This window comes from Zingiber officinale, chromosome 7B (genome assembly GCF_018446385.1).
Source record: "Zingiber officinale cultivar Zhangliang chromosome 7B, Zo_v1.1, whole genome shotgun sequence".
Lineage (NCBI taxonomy): Eukaryota > Viridiplantae > Streptophyta > Magnoliopsida > Zingiberales > Zingiberaceae > Zingiber > Zingiber officinale.
This window is the reverse complement of record NC_055999.1, coordinates 13,427,342-13,443,835: the sequence shown is the minus strand read 5'-3', so window position 1 is coordinate 13,443,835 and position 16,494 is coordinate 13,427,342. Positions and strand designations below refer to the sequence as shown.

General features: G+C 37.0%; 1 protein-coding gene across 3 annotated transcripts; it reads left to right on the top strand.

The window, feature by feature from the left end:
• The first annotated feature begins 343 nt into the window (after nucleotides 1–343).
• LOC122005372 lies at nucleotides 344–14,676 on the top strand. Of its 3 annotated transcripts, XM_042560397.1 has the most exons (9): nucleotides 344–610; nucleotides 1,774–1,809; nucleotides 2,154–4,688; nucleotides 4,819–4,940; nucleotides 8,640–10,736; nucleotides 10,834–10,882; nucleotides 10,983–11,230; nucleotides 11,415–11,519; nucleotides 13,926–14,676. In XM_042560397.1, the coding sequence occupies exons 3-9, from the start codon at nucleotides 2,463–2,465 to the stop codon at nucleotides 14,149–14,151; spliced, it is 5,073 nt and encodes a 1,690-aa protein (XP_042416331.1). In that variant the 5' UTR covers nucleotides 344–610; nucleotides 1,774–1,809; nucleotides 2,154–2,462; the 3' UTR covers nucleotides 14,152–14,676. The 3 variants fall into 3 exon arrangements, with proteins under 3 accessions (XP_042416331.1, XP_042416332.1, XP_042416330.1); XM_042560398.1 differs by lacking the exon at nucleotides 1,774–1,809 and having other exon boundaries at nucleotides 4,822–4,940; XM_042560396.1 differs by lacking the exon at nucleotides 1,774–1,809.
• The last annotated feature ends 1,818 nt before the right edge of the window (nucleotides 14,677–16,494 follow it).

Here is a 16,494-nt window from a genome sequence, read left to right as displayed (position 1 = left end):
CATCCACGCAGCCCAACTGTCATAACTAATTTGTACGGACTCATCATCATGCCGCTCGCCCTCCACTTCGTCTTCTAAAAAAAAAAAAAATTACTCGAGGATAAAAACAAACAATCCTAAATTAAATTCCCGCCAATCTCACTCATTAAATCTCCCATCGGACGGACCGGATCGGCAGTTAAAACCTTTGCCGACAATCCAATGGCAGCGATGCGCCGTAACCTTTTCAGCTTACAAGCCCAAGGGTTTCTGCTTCGGGCTCGGCAGCCGAACCGCACGGTTCGTCGTCCGAAGCACTTGCTTCGTCACCGAGCCGGTGTCTTCTTCCTCTCGCCCCTTCGTTGGAAAATTCACAATAACATCCCCCTTCTCTCTCCTCTTTCTTATCTCTCGCGGAGCAATGGTGGGAGTGAGAGCGAGCGCACGAAGTCCAGGGTCGTGGCGCTGCTGTTGATCGTGGAACGCTAACCCTAAGCTCCTTAGGCAGCTGTTCAGGAACCCTAACCCTAGCTCAAGGACGATCGAGTTTGTCATTATTTCCGATCCGTGCCGCCTTACCTTGCTCCACAACCCGGATAGATCCGTTGATCTGCGTCCGTGCGCTACGCAGGTGCCTGATTCTCCTTCCCTTGGGTTTCTCTGTGCTGTTTCTTCTTGGTTTTGCCGGTTGAGCGCTGCATTTCTACTCGCTTGCACCCGATTTGGCTTGGGAAGGATATGTTAACTGGGTTACCTTTCCTTTGCGTTGGAGTTGGGACTTCGTTGAAATGCTGGGATTTGGGTCTGTGGTGTTGCTGCTCCACGGCTGTAGCAGGGCTTTTTGAATGTTTTGCTCCTTCTGATGTCATTGATATAGGACTCTAATTTCTTTCTTCTATTGCAACTAAGGATTTTGTTCTCTACTTGCTTTTTTGGACTATTTTGCCTATTTGAAGCTAAAAAATATTAAATTTTTTCCTTTGAGATTAAAGTTGTGACAAATTTGGATCTGGCTCATAAATTTAATTTTTTTACTTACCCTATTTACTCTTTGTTGCATCCTAAAGCTTATTTATTCCGTTCTTCTCTAGTGTGAATTATTTGTATAAAAGGAAGCTGATCTTTTATCATGTCAGTGAACAAACAGAAAAATTGTGCTAACTCTCTAATGTATAGGTAAAAGGATTTCTTGAACCCATTCCACTTGATCCCTGAATAGCAGTATGATGCACCTATGACGGATATATATCAGTCACATTGTATCTTTTTTTTTGTGCTTCCCGTCACTCTCACCATCCACATGTTTCAGTGACACTCATACTCAACTTCACTTATGCTGCTAATGTTGTCTGGTCGATCGACTTCATTCGAAATATATCATTTTAGTCGAAGACTTATCGAATTTGAATGGCATGTATATACTCTTATACCCTAAGAGAGCTTTTGACTCTAATGTTGCTTGGACATAATTAAAAATCACAAAAGCAAGTTGTCAGTGCTTTGAAAGTTCTGTTTGGTGGTATCTTATTGTATAGTGTTTTGGCACTTTTAATAGTTTAAACACAAACTTTATTTATAAATAAGAGAAACACCTGTTTCACAAAATTCGTTCTTCTTCTTTTAATTGTTGATTCTATCTGAGTCCCCTGTCCTTGTATTGATTTTGACTGAATATGTTAATATCAGTTTCTGCTGCATGGAAAGCTTTTGGTGGAAACTTATCATCATGTTGGAAAGTTGTCTTTGTTCCTCAAGGAAACAATAATTATACAAATTGTAATCCTGATTTTGCAGGATGAATGTTGTTCTTGTGTTGAAGTTTTGGAGAAGGTAGGATGAATGCTTTTGCATTGAAGTTTTGGAGAAGATCCATGATGCCTATGTTTTGAGGAAGAAACTTGTCTGTGTTATTATGATATGTAGTGGGAAGTTTCGGTGATTATATAGGATATTGGACAGTTAAATATTTTAACTCAATGCTAAGAATCTGAATCTGATGCATCAATTACTCATTTCTAGGTGTGTCCTCTAGAATTGTGTGCCAAATATTCACTTTCTGGTCGTTTCATTGAGAGCACATAATGTTTGGAGGATTTAGCAGTTCATTCTCAAAATTTGTAAATATTGCTATCAACTTTGTGCTAACATCTCCACACGTCTTTGATTTTAAGCAGATTTGTAAAACAACGGAGGGTCCATGATCACAAGGCACTGTTGTTTAAATTTCTGGAAGAATTTTTATGCTTAATATATTTTACTTTTGAGATCTGTGGAGTGTGACGAAAGTATTCAAAGATTTTCTTGAATGGAATTGATGTTTTGCTGTCTTTAAGAGTTTCGACAATAGCAGTGCAATCCCATTGATATTTTAGAAGCACTTGGTTCTGGACTGCTAGCAGTTTCTTGGTGATAAGTCAGTGGTTCTTAGGAGTTAACCGCCTTAAAGTGACACTTTATAATCCAAGATACCATCTCTTAGCATTATGCAACTGTGGCAACAACAACAATTGTTGTGCAAGAAGTTCCAAGAGGAACGAAGACAGCAGCAACTTCGGCAGCTAGATCAGGAGAAAAGACAGCTGATTCCGCATAGCCAATTGTCTGTTTTAGGAAAACCTGCAACAGGAAATCAATTAGCTGCAACATCAAATGACATGCCTATTAATGATGCACACAACTATATGTGGCCAAATAATTTTGTTGGGGATGTCTCCAACTTACCCATTAACTCTCAGATGTTTATTCCTGGCAGCATGAATTTGGCACACTCAAGTTACCCAACTTCTTTACAGAACCTTGCTAATGGTAGTTTTATGCTGAATGATCACAATCGAGGAATGCTATCTATGGGATTTACGCCTCAAAATGATCAATTTATTCATGGTATGCCTATTTCAGGCACTGGCACAGTAGAGCAATACCCCCACTTCTTAGGAATATCCAGTAATTTCAACAATTTGGTGGCTGGACCAGATGCAACCCTTGCAGTGAAATCATCATACCCATTTGCTACTACAAATGATCAGCAATCAGGTGGTCAAAATTGTTCAGAGGACAAGATTTTGTTTTTACAGAATCTCCAAGGCAGAAATACATTCGGCAACCCTCCAATGCAAGTTCTTGGTAATGATGTCACAGCTGGAAACTTTCTTGAAGCTAGCAATCTGCAATTCCATGATCAGTTTAGGGATTTCCAGCCCAGGCAAGAACAAGATGATACATCAGGTAATTTACATGGAAAGCAACTATCAGATATAGGAAATTGTAGAGATGCAGCTGGTCTAGATCCTATCGAGCAGAAGCTCTTGTTTGGCACAGATGAAGATGATAATTGGGGTTCATTTGCTGGGTGCCTTACATCTGGCATTGGTGGAGAGATGCACGGCCATTCTCTAGAGATTGATCACTATGGCACATTGCCTTCTGTCCATAGTGGGAGCTGGAGTGCTCTTATGCAAGAGGCTGTTCAAGCTTCCACTAGTGACAAAGGGGTTCAGGAAGAGTGGAGTGGCTTGAGTTCTCAGAACACAGAACCTGTAAGAACACCTTCGTGTGTCACAAATGACAATGGGAAACAACCAACTGCATGGGTTGGCAACAACATAAAGAATCAAGCTTCTTTGACTGCACAACCTTTTTCTTTATTAAGTGGCCCAAATGCAACAACAAGCTCCTCCTCCATTATTGGTAATAAGAGTCTTCTTCTGAAGTCTGCTCACGAAGAAAACAATATGCCACTGATTGACGCATCCCATGTACCTTCAATGTCATCCTTGCTACGAACCAATGGCAAAGAATTTACAAATAGTCAGAATCAAACCAAACCAGTAGAAGGTGATGTTAAAGCTAAACTTCCTATATCTAGTGAAATGAGATCTGGGCAGATCTTTGAGCAGTGCCAGAATAGGTCCAGGAACACTCAGTTAAAACCACAAGACAATGGAAGTGGCTGGACTGGCCATAAGAATTTGCACTTGTCCAACGCTCCTACTAAGCCTGTCAACAACTTAGGTGGTCGGAGTGCTAGTCATGCAATGGCATCTAGAGGTGACAGTACTTCAGATTATCATGAGATCCATGGCAATCATGTTAACCGGAGTGCTGGAGCACAAGCAGTCAAATCAGGTATTTCTAGCCCTAAGATGCAATCTGGAGATTACTTAGCAGGTGATTCAGGGTCTGTCGGGAACCCAAATCCCTTAAAATTGAACCAGAACATGCCTCAACAGACTACTAATGAACAGAAATCTGTTTTTGGGAGAAAGTTTGCCCCCAATGCACGTGGGAATTTTGGAGTTGACAAAGATGCCAGAGAAAACCAGAATCAGCCAAATCCAAAATTGCAAAGTTGGGAGTTGTCAAGAATTCCTGGAGCTGAAAGGCTGGGTCATATTGTTGAGAAAGAAAAAGATTCCATGGAAGCTCTTTCAGGAAAAGGTTATGTTGGTGATGCATTGAAAGATATTGTTGTAAGTGGTGGCCTGAACACTGTTCAGCATGGTCAACATACTGTGGGACCTAATATGGTTCATAATTCACTAGCAAATTTGAAGAATAATGCAGAACCTACTTCAGAAATCAATCACCAACTAAACATGCAGGGCTTCTCCAACTCAATTTTCAATAGATCAAATATAGATGAATCATTCAGGGGAAGGTCACATTTTGCTGGTCATGCTGTGTGCAACAATCCTATGAATGCTACTGAGGTAATGTAATCAGTCCTGGAACCATTTCAATTTCTACTCTTCCTTTCCTCTTCTTAATCTTTCTCTGAGGTTTAGATTTGAGATATTTAACTTCTGTTTCCTGTTAATATAATTAACTTTTGGTAACCAGCAGAAGATTGTAGTGGAAGCAGAGGATCTGTCTAAACATGCAATATCTATCTGTTCTTCTAGCAGTTTTTTTAACGGATCAACTGCTCAATATGCACAGAATGAGACAATTTCTCAAGCAAGGTATGATTTTTTTTTTTTATAAGCATATCTTTAACCCCGCTATGTTATCGAGATCCTTGCGCAGTGGGTCTCTGCTGTGGCACTGGATGCCAATACCTGAATGGTGCATGACACGTGTTCCACACATTCCTATGTACTCGGCATGGCCTGTCTAAATAGTCATCAATGCATACTTCCCATACCTAATGGTACAGTTGGGTAGGCTGGTCAAGCTTTATTCTGTACTATTGTGTGTCAATAATTTCTAGGATGATGTTAGAACTTAAGAAACCATTTTTTTATCACTTCTTGTTTTTGTTTTTTTCAAAAACTCCGACCACGACGAACTAGCCATGGCCAGTCCTAAGCCCGGATAAAGGAGGAGGGTAGCGTTAGGTTGCTAGTTAGCGTTAAAACTATGACAAATGTTCAATAAATATATCCATTAAACTATTGTGCTAATGTTAGGTTGTTTCTCAAAATGAACGCGTTGTAAGATCCGACTGTAATGTCTCGGCAAGGATTACTATATCTCCAGAACTCAGGTATAGTGCTAAATATGCAAGAATTCGCATTGCAGGTCCGATTGTAACTATATCTCCATGAGAACTGGGGTGTAGTGTTAAATAGGTAAGAGTTCTCATATTATAGGATAGATAAGAACAAATATGATAGAAAAACTAATAGTCTAAGATTTGGAACATGAAACATAGGAACCCTAATTGATAAATCAATGGAGGTAGTACATACGATGATTAAGAGAAAAATTAGTATTTTGTATGTACAAGAGATAAAATGGGTAGGCGAGAAGGCAAAGATGATAGAGAACTCAGGTTTTAAGTTATGGTACACAGGAAAGAGTAAAGAACGAAATGAAGTGGGTATTATTATAGATAGTTCGTTAAAGGATGAAGTTATATGAGTAGTTAGAAAAGGGGATCGAATTATAACTCTTAAGATAGTAGTGACAAAAAAACTATGAACCTAATTAGTGTATATGCGGAATTAGATGAAGCTATCACATCAATATTTTGGGACGACTTATGAAGTATTATAAAACATTCCGCCAAATGAAATGATTTTAATAGGAGGTGATCTAAATGAACATGTCGGAGTGAAAAATGAGGAATATGAGAGGGTACATGGGGGTTTTGGGTTTGGAATGAGAAATGAAGATGAGAAAATTATATTAGATTTTACAATAGCATATGACCTTATATTAGCTAATCTATTTTTTAAGAAAAGAAAAGAACACTTAGTCACGCTCAAAAGTGATAATAAATCGCAAATTGACTTTCTTATGGTTAGGAAGAATTATAGAAAGATTTATAAAGATTGTAAGGTTATCCTTGGAGAAAGTTTAACTATCCAACATAAATTAATAGTGTTGGATATATACCTCAAGCATAATATTAATAGAAAGAAAATATATACGACTCCTAGAATTAAGTGATGGAAATTAAAGGATAGGAAGCAAAATATATTTAAGGAGAAGGTAGGAGTACAAGTATTAGGTAAAATATATAGTGATTCTAATATGACACAGGATAAGATGATGGTATTAAAGTTAAAAATAGTAGCTAAGAGTGTACTCAATGAGTCAAAGGAACATGCACTACTAAATAAGGAATTTGTATGGTGGAATGAAAAAGTACAAGAGAAAGTGAAGGAAAAAACGAACAGCTTATAACAAATTATATATTTGTAAGTACAAGGAAAATTTTAAAAAATATACAATAGGCAAGAAAGAGGCTAAGAAAGTAGTGAATGAAGCAAAAAATAAAATTTTTGAACAATTATATTAAAAATTGGATACAAAAGAAGTGGAACGAGATATTTATAGAATAACTAAAGTGAGAAAAAGGCAGACAAGAGATCTTATCTAAGTAAAATGTATTAAAGATGAATGTTATAGAGTACTAGTAAACGATGGAGAAATAAAGGAGGGAAGATGTATTTTCATCAACTTTTTAATGAATGTTTAGGTAACCAACTTAACTTAGATAATTTAAGTAGATCAAATGAGTATAGAAATTTAAATTTTTATCGTAGAATTCAAACTTTAGGAGTAGAACAAGTTTTAAATGAGATGCACAATGGAAAAGCCGTTGGATCAGATGATATTCCGATAGAAGTATGGAAGTGCATAAGGAGATAAGGTATTGAATGAATTACAAAATTATTTAATATGATATTGAAAATGAAAAAAATACCTAATCAATGGTGGGTAAGTATTCTAGTTTCCTTATATAAGAATAAGGGAGACGTACAAAATTGTGTAAACTATAGGGGTATTAAACTAATGAGTCATACCATGAAACTTTGATAAAAAGTAATAGAAAAAAAGATTAAGGAAGGGGACCACATTGACCGAAAATCAATTTGGGTTCATGCTTGGAAGGTCGACAATAGAAGCTATACATCTTCTTAGACAATTAATTGAAAAATATCGGGAGCAAAAATAAGATCTACACATGGTATTCATTGACGTAAAAAAATCTTATGATAGAATCTCAAGAGAAATTATACGGAAAAATTTAGAAAAAAGAGGGGTTAACGTAACATATATTGAACTAATTAAGGATATATATGAAAATGTAATGACCAAAGTAAAGACTTCATGCGGAATAACTGAATCATTTCTAATAAAGATAGGGTTACATCAATGATCAGCTCTAAGTCGCTATCTTTTTATCCTAATTATGGACGAACTCACTACACACATTCAAAACACGGTACCGTGGTGTATGCTGTTTGTAGATAATATTATTTTGGAAGATGAAACATGTGAAGGAGTAAATGCTAAACTAGAATCTTGGTAGAAAATATTATAATGGAAACGTTTTAGGCTTAGTAGAATAAAAACATAATATATGAAATTTAAATTTAACAATATTAGACGTAATGAGATAATTGTTAAAATAGGAGATGATAAGTTGCCTGGAACCGAGCGCTTTAAATATTTATGATCATTTTTGCATAACTATGAAGGGATTGAGAGAAATGTCTTATATAGAATACAAACAAGATAATTGAAATAGAAGAGAGCGTTGGGTGTCTTATGTGATCGTAAAATATTTCTAAAATTTAAAGGAAAGTTTTACAAAATCGTAGTTAGACCTGCTATGTTATATGGAACTGAATGTTGGGCTTTGACTCGAGTGCATGAGCAGAAGATAAGAGTTGCAGAGATGAGGATGTTAAGGTGGATATGTGGACATACGAGGATGGACAGAATAAGAAATGAGAGCATTAGAGATAAAGTCGGAGTTGCATCTATTGAGGAAAAACTCCGAGAGACACGTTTAAGATGGTATAAACATGTACCTAGATGATCAATAAATGTTCTAGTTAAGCGATGTGAAACTATGATAAACACACATATCCAACGAGGAAGAAGAAGACCAAAACAATTTAGTTAGCAACAATAAAACAAGATAAAATTTATTTAAGTATAGATGATGATATAGTATGAGATAGAGCTCAATGGCATAAAAGGATTCATACTACCAACCTCACCTAGTGGGATAAGGTTTGGTTGTTGTCGTTGTACTTCTTTTATTTAGTTCTCACTACCAGAACACCTAATATTAAATCTGAATTTTTGCAATTTTCTTTTCATTCTATTTACTTTGCGTTCTTTATATCCTATTTTGGTTGCCGTTATGGACTAAACATCAGGATCTTTCTAATCCTCAAGAATTATTTAATTGATGGCAGCAATATGCTTGAGCTTCTTCATAAGGTTGACCGATCAAGAGATGTGAATTCTATGAATTCGTCTGATAGATCTGCCCAAGTTGCTGATGATGTTTCTGCTGCCCAACCTCATGTTGATTTGTCTTCTATCTCAAGAGGATTTGGATTGCAGTTAGCTCCTCCATCTCCACAATTACTATCAATCAAAAGCCCAATTTCTCACAACCTCTTAAATGATCCTATGATCGCCCAATCAAGCCATCAAGGAGAGGCAAGCTATCAGGATCAAGCACAATCAAATTATGCTTCTTTAGCCCGACCTTTAGCTCTCCTTCATGAATCATCTGAAACACAGAATTGGGATAAGATATCCAACCCACCTGGTCACCAACAGAACAAACACATGGAAGCACATAGGCATCTCAATTCATCAGCGGCAACTGCTCCTGATTTTCCTTTGGTTCAAAAGCAATTACATGAGCAGCGGTTGGGACTTCAACGACAAGACCATTCTGGTGCAAAATATCACCTAGAACAACATCAAGAAGATCAGATTTCCAACACAAGCCAAGCTAATGTAGGCACACCTGCTAAAAGTTCTTCACTTGTGAATCCTACACATGATTTTACTGATGGGGCTGTAGCAAGCCAATCTGTTGAGACATCCTTGCCTACTTTGAATAGTAGATTCTCCACTTCAGGAGTTGCTTCCCATGCTGAAAATCATGGATCAGGTAGTTCACAATTTTTCTCTGGAAGAGGAGACCACACAAAACCAACAGTTGCAGGATTTTCTCAAATTAAGAATCCTGGACATCAGCTACCTGCTACAGACACAAAATCAGTTTCTCATTCTTCTGCATCAGGTATGTCTCAGCAAGATGGCATCTCAAAGATGTTGCACAATGTGTGGACAAATATATCAGTTCAACAACGTCAAGCTGGTGTCAACCCTCTACTCACTCCTAATGTACTTCAGTCCTTAATAAATCATGGAAGAGAGAGAAGTTCATGGGGTATGCCAAAGACAGGCAGTCAAATCAACAAGGAAGAAGGTGCCCCCGAAGCTGGCATTAGTTCTAATTCACAGAAAGATGAAAATCCAGCTCAAGTCAGGTCCTCAAATCTACTTGCAGAGACGATGGATGTTTCTAATGCAAAAAACATGTTCCAGGGTGAAGAAGTGGTGCCAATGCCAGCTTTTGGTAGAGGCTCTAGCTTTCCAGTTTCCTCCCTGGTCCATCTGCATCAGCATAATGTTAACAAGGGCAATCATGAATTGGGTCCAGCTGTTAATTCGAGGGACTTGCATTCTCCTATAACAACCGATATATCTTCTAGCAGTGTCATTGGCATCCTTGGGGGCTTGTCAAAATCTTCAGATCATCAACAGCAAAACTATTCCTTACTTCATCAAATGCAGACCATGAAGGCTTCTGACTCTGATATAAACAAGTTAACAGGAAATATGCTGAGTGGAGCGCCTTTTGGTTCCAATACTCCACAGATGAACTTGAATGTGAATCAGAGATTTGATCACGAGCAGAATTCTAACTCTAAATATCCTGATGTTAAAGTTGGAGCACCTCAGGTTTCACTTTCATCAGATGCCAAAATGTTAAGATTTGCTGCAAATGACAATGAAGAAAAAATCCCTACCACATCATCAGCAGGACAGGGCATCCTCCAAACTCATATGCATCCCCTTAGTACAAGTTCCATGTCTACTGCTTTGGGAGGTACTGAGTGCACACAGAGTAGGCCTCAGATGTCTTCCTGGGTTGAGCATAATGCAGCCTACCAAAATGGTAGAATGGTTCCTCTATATGATGCTCAAAGGAGTGGAAAATTTTCCATGCACCAGTATGTTCAAGAAGTTCCTGCAAGGATGGAGGACAGTACTGTAATTGATCAAAGATGTGAGAGCACTCAGGCTGGTGGCTATGAGCAAGGTATATTATCCACCAAGATATCACCAAATGAGTCATCTCCCTTATTGCTACCCAACACCATTGACCAATCTACAATTTTAAGACATAAGAAACGCAAAAGTGTGACAGCAGATCTGCCTTGGTATAAGATTGTCACTGAGTGTTCACAAAGTTTGGAAAACACCAGGTGTTTTTTTAGTAGTACTTTATACTGTACTTTCATTTTTTTTAGTAGCTTGATTTAATTTGCATCAGTCTGATAGAAGTGATTTTTCCCCATTTAGTATGGCAGACTTGGAATGGAATTCAGTTGCCAAAAGATTGATGGAGAAGGTTTGTTCGCGGACCAATATGGCTTGTTTTTAATCAATTTGTTGCATTTCCCTCCTATTTTTTAGAGACAGTTTTGTAGTTTTAATTTTCTGGTGAGTAGGTAGATGATGATGCTGAAACTCTAGAAGATGACCCATTAATTTCTCACTCGCGAAGAAGGCTTATCATGCCAACTCAGCTAATGCATCAACTTGTTCCAGCTGTACCTTCAGCATTGCTTAAAGAAGAGGCAGCTTTAGCTTATGAAAGTATGCCCTTTGTTATTGCTAAATCAGTACTTGCAGATGCATGTGGCCTTGTTTCTTACATAAAAAATGGTTCACATGAGCCAGTGGAAAATGAAAATATGTAAGTACCAAATTTAAAATTTTCAAGACCTTGATATATGATATTTAGTTGCCATCTGACCTCCAAGTATAGCATGACCCTTTTAATTTTTTTAATTGGCGTGTCATGTTTCATGCATGTTATTTCTAGATATTTTTGATACTACCAACTACCATTTCTGATGTTCTTTTTCTCAACTCTCTAGGATGCTTGTTGACATTAAGACTTCAAAGGTGGGGAATGGTGCTTATTCAAACTTAGCAGAGAATTTCATTGGTAGATCTGAGAAACTGGAATCCGATTTCTCAAGGTATGCAACAAATATTAATTTTCATGGTTCTCTATTTTCATTGTAACTATATTTGACTATCTTATCGAAATTTTTCTTGAAATTTGCAGAACTTATTATGTGAACAATCATGGTTGTTACTTAAGCAACACTTAATAGTTAATATACAAGTGATCAACAAAACTTTGTGCATTATCGGCCATTACAACTTTTGATTGTTTTGACACCTGGCATTTCTGTTCTGAAGGAAAAATTAACTTAGATTTGCAATTGTTTTTGGTAATAATATTTAGTGAAAGATATATGACTTGATTGCATGTGCAATGATTGTGAGTGCAAAGTTGTTTCACGGTGGAAGAAGCCATCTAGGCACATTTGTTTGTGCTCAAGTTCGTTCAGTAGTGAGATTTAAGATTAGAATGTCATTGGTGGTATGCAAGCAATCAGAACATTTTTTTTTTCACCACTCTGGATTTTTTTTTTTAAGAAGTTGCTTCTGTAAAAATGTGGTATTTCTCATACCTTTTTCTAAGGATGTTTCTTTAATATCAGTTATTGCATTAGTCAACGCAGTTAACTAATTAGATGTATAAAACTTGATTCCTTTTGTTGTTAGATGCACTATCTTTCCAGACACATAGCTTATATTTGTTGTTTATGTCTACTCTTTTGTGATGACATTGATATTTAAGTTACACTCAAAACAGGACATGTATTTGTTGTCTGATGTGGATTTAATTCAATTCAAATCCAATTTCCTTGACAAGAACAAATTCTCATTGGAAGTAATAGGCTATATTTTCTACTGCTACGTCTCTATGATGTGTACATTCTTCCATCTATTCTTCTAGAAGAATGATGCAATTTTGAAACTACAATGTATTTCCTTTCTGGGAGCCTTGGCACAATAATAAAGTTGCTGCCATGTGACCTTGAGGTCACAGGTTCGAGTCATAGAAACAACCTCTTGCAAAAATGCAGAGTAATGCTCCATACAATTGACTCAATGTGATATGACCCTTTCTTGGACCTGCTAACGCTTCGTGCATTGGGCTGCTCTTTTTTTAAAATGTATTTCCTTTCCCTTTTTTCTTAAGCTTAGATGTGCCACCATCATATTTTATTTTTTTTGTCCATCTTCCTTGCATGATTTAAAATAACACAGCTTTGATACTTGGAAATTTTCATTTATGTCTTGGTACTCTTCTTTTATGCCATAGTACGTATGTGAGATACTGACACTTTGACATTGACAATCTAGGTCAACATTCAAAACTCCTATTGACCATGCAAATGTTTTTAGAAACGATAATATCACTCTCTTAAGTCCACATCCACGCTCAAGTTTGAGTAACATTGATATTTGATATTATTTGTCTCTTCCATGAATCAGTCTAGTCTAATATCTTCTCCCTCTCTCTCAGGAAAATGACTAAAAATTAGTCTCTTTGCATCTTTCCTATCTAGTAGATGTTTGAATCGTAATCTCATTTTTGCCTACAACATTTTCATTAGTCTCTTCGTCTATGGTAACTTAAAAAGATAAATAAGTGCTTTTTTACTCAGTCTCTACTCTAACATCTTTTTGTCTGTATAAGTATTATTATATATCAGATTTACTCTCTCTCTCTCTCTCTCTCTCTCTCTCAAGAATGATATTGAAACCCTAATCTATCTACCATTGCAATTGTTCACAATTGATATCTTTACATTGGTAAATTTCAGAATCTTATGGTACCTTCAATTTGAATATACGATAAAGATCATGTCAAGTCTTGAATATCATTACCAACAATGCCTTTTGAAGATGATCACTTATTGCATATTTTGAAGATCATCTTCGTTAAATTATCAAGCCTTAAGAAGATTAGTCTAGAGCATAAGTCATCAAATTTCTTCCTGTACACTAGTAATTGGGTCTTTGTCATCTTCATTGAGTGTTGTTCAAGAATGTGGGTGTGTTTATCAGATGAAGAATTTCCTTCACTTCAAGAGTCTAAGTTAGCAAGATCTCCTATATGTAATGATGATTAATTGTAGGTGTTAAAATTTGGTTTACTTGTAGGATTCCTGTGTAGGGGGTTTGGTGATCAGCACAAAAAGTCAGCTCTGAGTAATTTGTTATCTTGGGATCCTGATTGAATTTTATTATTACCAACCTAAATGAACTGGTAAATTGGTTAAAGAAAAGGAAAGTAGCATGCTTTCTCTTTCACTGATATCAAAAATCCTTTTACCTATCAACACTCTACCAGGCCAAAGGTTTCCTCTGGATTTTTCTCCTTTGAACCTAATCTGGATTGTGTGATTTTTTTATACATTAGATTGTTTTTTCAAGCTTTCTTTCTGTTGAGGGTGTGCTGTTCCATATATCTGGACATTTATGTGTTTAGTTTGTCTTTTTGCCATTTGATAAATATATTTCAGGTTGGCGGCTGGCCCCTCCTTATTAGAAATGCAGATGGAATGCCAGGAATTGGAAAGGTTTTCCATTGTCAATCGATTAGGCAAGTTTCATGGTAGGACTCATGCCGATGCAGTTGAAGTCTCTGCCACCGGAGCTATTCATCCTAGAACGTTCGCACAGAGACAAATCACTGCAGTTTCCATGTCAGGAAATCTTCCAGAGGGGATCATGAGCTTGCCACTTTAGATCGTTGATCATTTTTCTGCTAGTCTAAAATGCCATTGCTCCCTGGCAGTTTTCTGTGCCATTTAAATACTCCCTCAGTGGTAAGTTTACGAGAGTACAAAACACATCATCCAGGAACAAAAGCCAGTTGAACATGAATCAAGGGGCAAGTAGTTGTGTCGTCATCATGTTGATACACAACCTCATAGGGAACGATGGCTGTTGAATCAGTACCGATTGTTATCATTCAATCTTTCAGGAAGTATAGGTCTTTGTATATCAATGAAGATGAAGAAGGGTAGGCCTTGCTTCATTCTTTTTAAGCAGGGGAGAGTTTGTATTGTCCCATATTTCTCTATTCAAATGGACTTGAATATTGGGGTTCTCTCTTTTGCTCGCTGACAGGTAAACAATCATTACTCGACCTTCACAATAGGGAGGAAAAATCTAATGATGTAACCACGAATTCAGTTGCTTGATGCAATTTCTGTAAGGGTTCAACTTTGGAATCAAGTTCATGAGGATGTAAAATTATGCCATTTTACTTATCCTCTGTACAACACATGCATTTTACCATCGCGCCCATCACATCTATCTGTTCGTGTAACCGGAGAGTTTTGTTATTGTTACACCTGTTGTCAGCTCAATTGAGATTACATGAATGTAATTTCTGAAAGGCAAATGAGATCCCAACTGAATGTAAAATTTCAAGTTTATGTTTCCATAGAGATGTTATGCTGTTCAACTCTTGTGCACAATTGAGTGCACTTCCGGGCGTCTTGCGTTGCGGAGATGAGCAGCATAACATAAAAGTATATGTTTGCATATCAAAAAATTGCTCACAATTTTAACATGTTTTTATTTAAGCATTGAGTTATTTCCATTAAAGCATATTTAATTATCTATAAGAAAAGAGTAGATTTATTTATTCCAATTTAGCAAATTAAAATTCCAGTCAAAAACTATTCTTCAAATTTGTTCTTATACTAGCCCAACTCTTGAAATCAATCAATGCTTTCATCATTTTAAGATATGTTTAGTTCAAGTTATCATACGTAAATTTGATTATGTGATTATCTAGTAATCACGTAACTAAGACGATGAGAAATAAAATGCAATCTTAGTCATGTTTGGTTTAATATAAGTGATGTAATTATTTAATTTAACATTTACTATATTATCTTTCATTAAATTTAACATTTAATTATTTTTAAAATTAAATTAAATAATAATACTAATATTAGTATTAATTAATAAGTTGATAATATATAATAAATAAATATAATTGATTTATAATTTTAAAAATTTAAAATAAATTTATATATATTTTAAAATGTAATTAAAATAAATTTAGATATTTATTTTTTATTGTGTTTCTCCCTCGTTTGCTATTGTCGCCGCCTCTGCAAGTTGTCGGTATGTCACCTCCTCCATGAACCACCGGCATCATCTCCCTCCTCTGCGAATTGTCGGCCCCTCCTCCGTGAACCACCGACATCGTGCGCCTTGGGCCATTGCTCCCTCCTCCAAGAACCGTCGACACCTTGGGCCGCTGCTCCCTTCGTCGTCGTGTCACTTCCTTCGTGAACCACCGATGCCTCATTCGTGAACCTCCTGCTCGCATTCACCATCTGCTCGTGAAACGTCTACTTATAGTCGTCGTCTGCTCGCGAAACGCCTACTCGCAATCACCGTTGCCTACTCGCAATCACCATCCACTCGCATTCGTCGTTGCTTGTTCGCAATCACCGTCTGGTCGCAGTCGCCATGGCCTACTCGCAGTTGCCATCTTCTCACGAACCGTAGTCGTCGTCTGCTTGCGAACGACCGCTCCCAGTCGTTGACTGCTCATAGTCGTAGTTGCCGTCTACTCGCGAACCGCCTGCTCGCAGTCGTCGACTGCTCACAGTCATAGTCATCGACTGCTCACAGTCGCAGTCATCGTCTGATTGCAGTCGTCGTCTGCTCGCAGTCGCAGTTGTCGTCTGCTCACAATCGTAGTCGTCGTCTGTTCGCGATCACCGCTTGCTCGCCATCACCTAGTCTTGAGGATAATTTTAGAAAAAAATTATTCTTATCCCCGGAATTGTGAAAAACCTAAGGGGGTGTTTGGTTTGTAAAATGTTTTCATTTTCTCATTTTCATTTTCTATTTCTGTTTTTATGTTTTCTAGTATAATTTTTAGAAAACAGAAAATGTGTTTAGTATGATAAACTGTATTTCTATTTTATAGGAAAGAAAACTGAAAATTACGTTTAGTAGGTTAATATGGAACTTCATTCATTTACCAGCTATAATACAAGGAAAATGCGTTTGGTAAGTTAATATCGAATAAATGATCGAGTAAATGTGTGACAAATGAGA

Bases quoted from the DNA above. Each gene is read 5' to 3' on its own strand.
- LOC122005372 (XM_042560396.1), top strand. From the start codon at position 2,463: ATGCAACTGTGGCAACAACAACAATTGTTGTGCAAGAAGTTCCAAGAG. The intron at 10,737-10,833 runs GTGTTTTTTTAG...TTCCCCATTTAG, and splicing joins CAAAGTTTGGAAAACACCAG to TATGGCAGACTTGGAATGGA. The intron at 10,883-10,982 runs GTTTGTTCGCGG...TCTGGTGAGTAG, and splicing joins CCAAAAGATTGATGGAGAAG to GTAGATGATGATGCTGAAAC.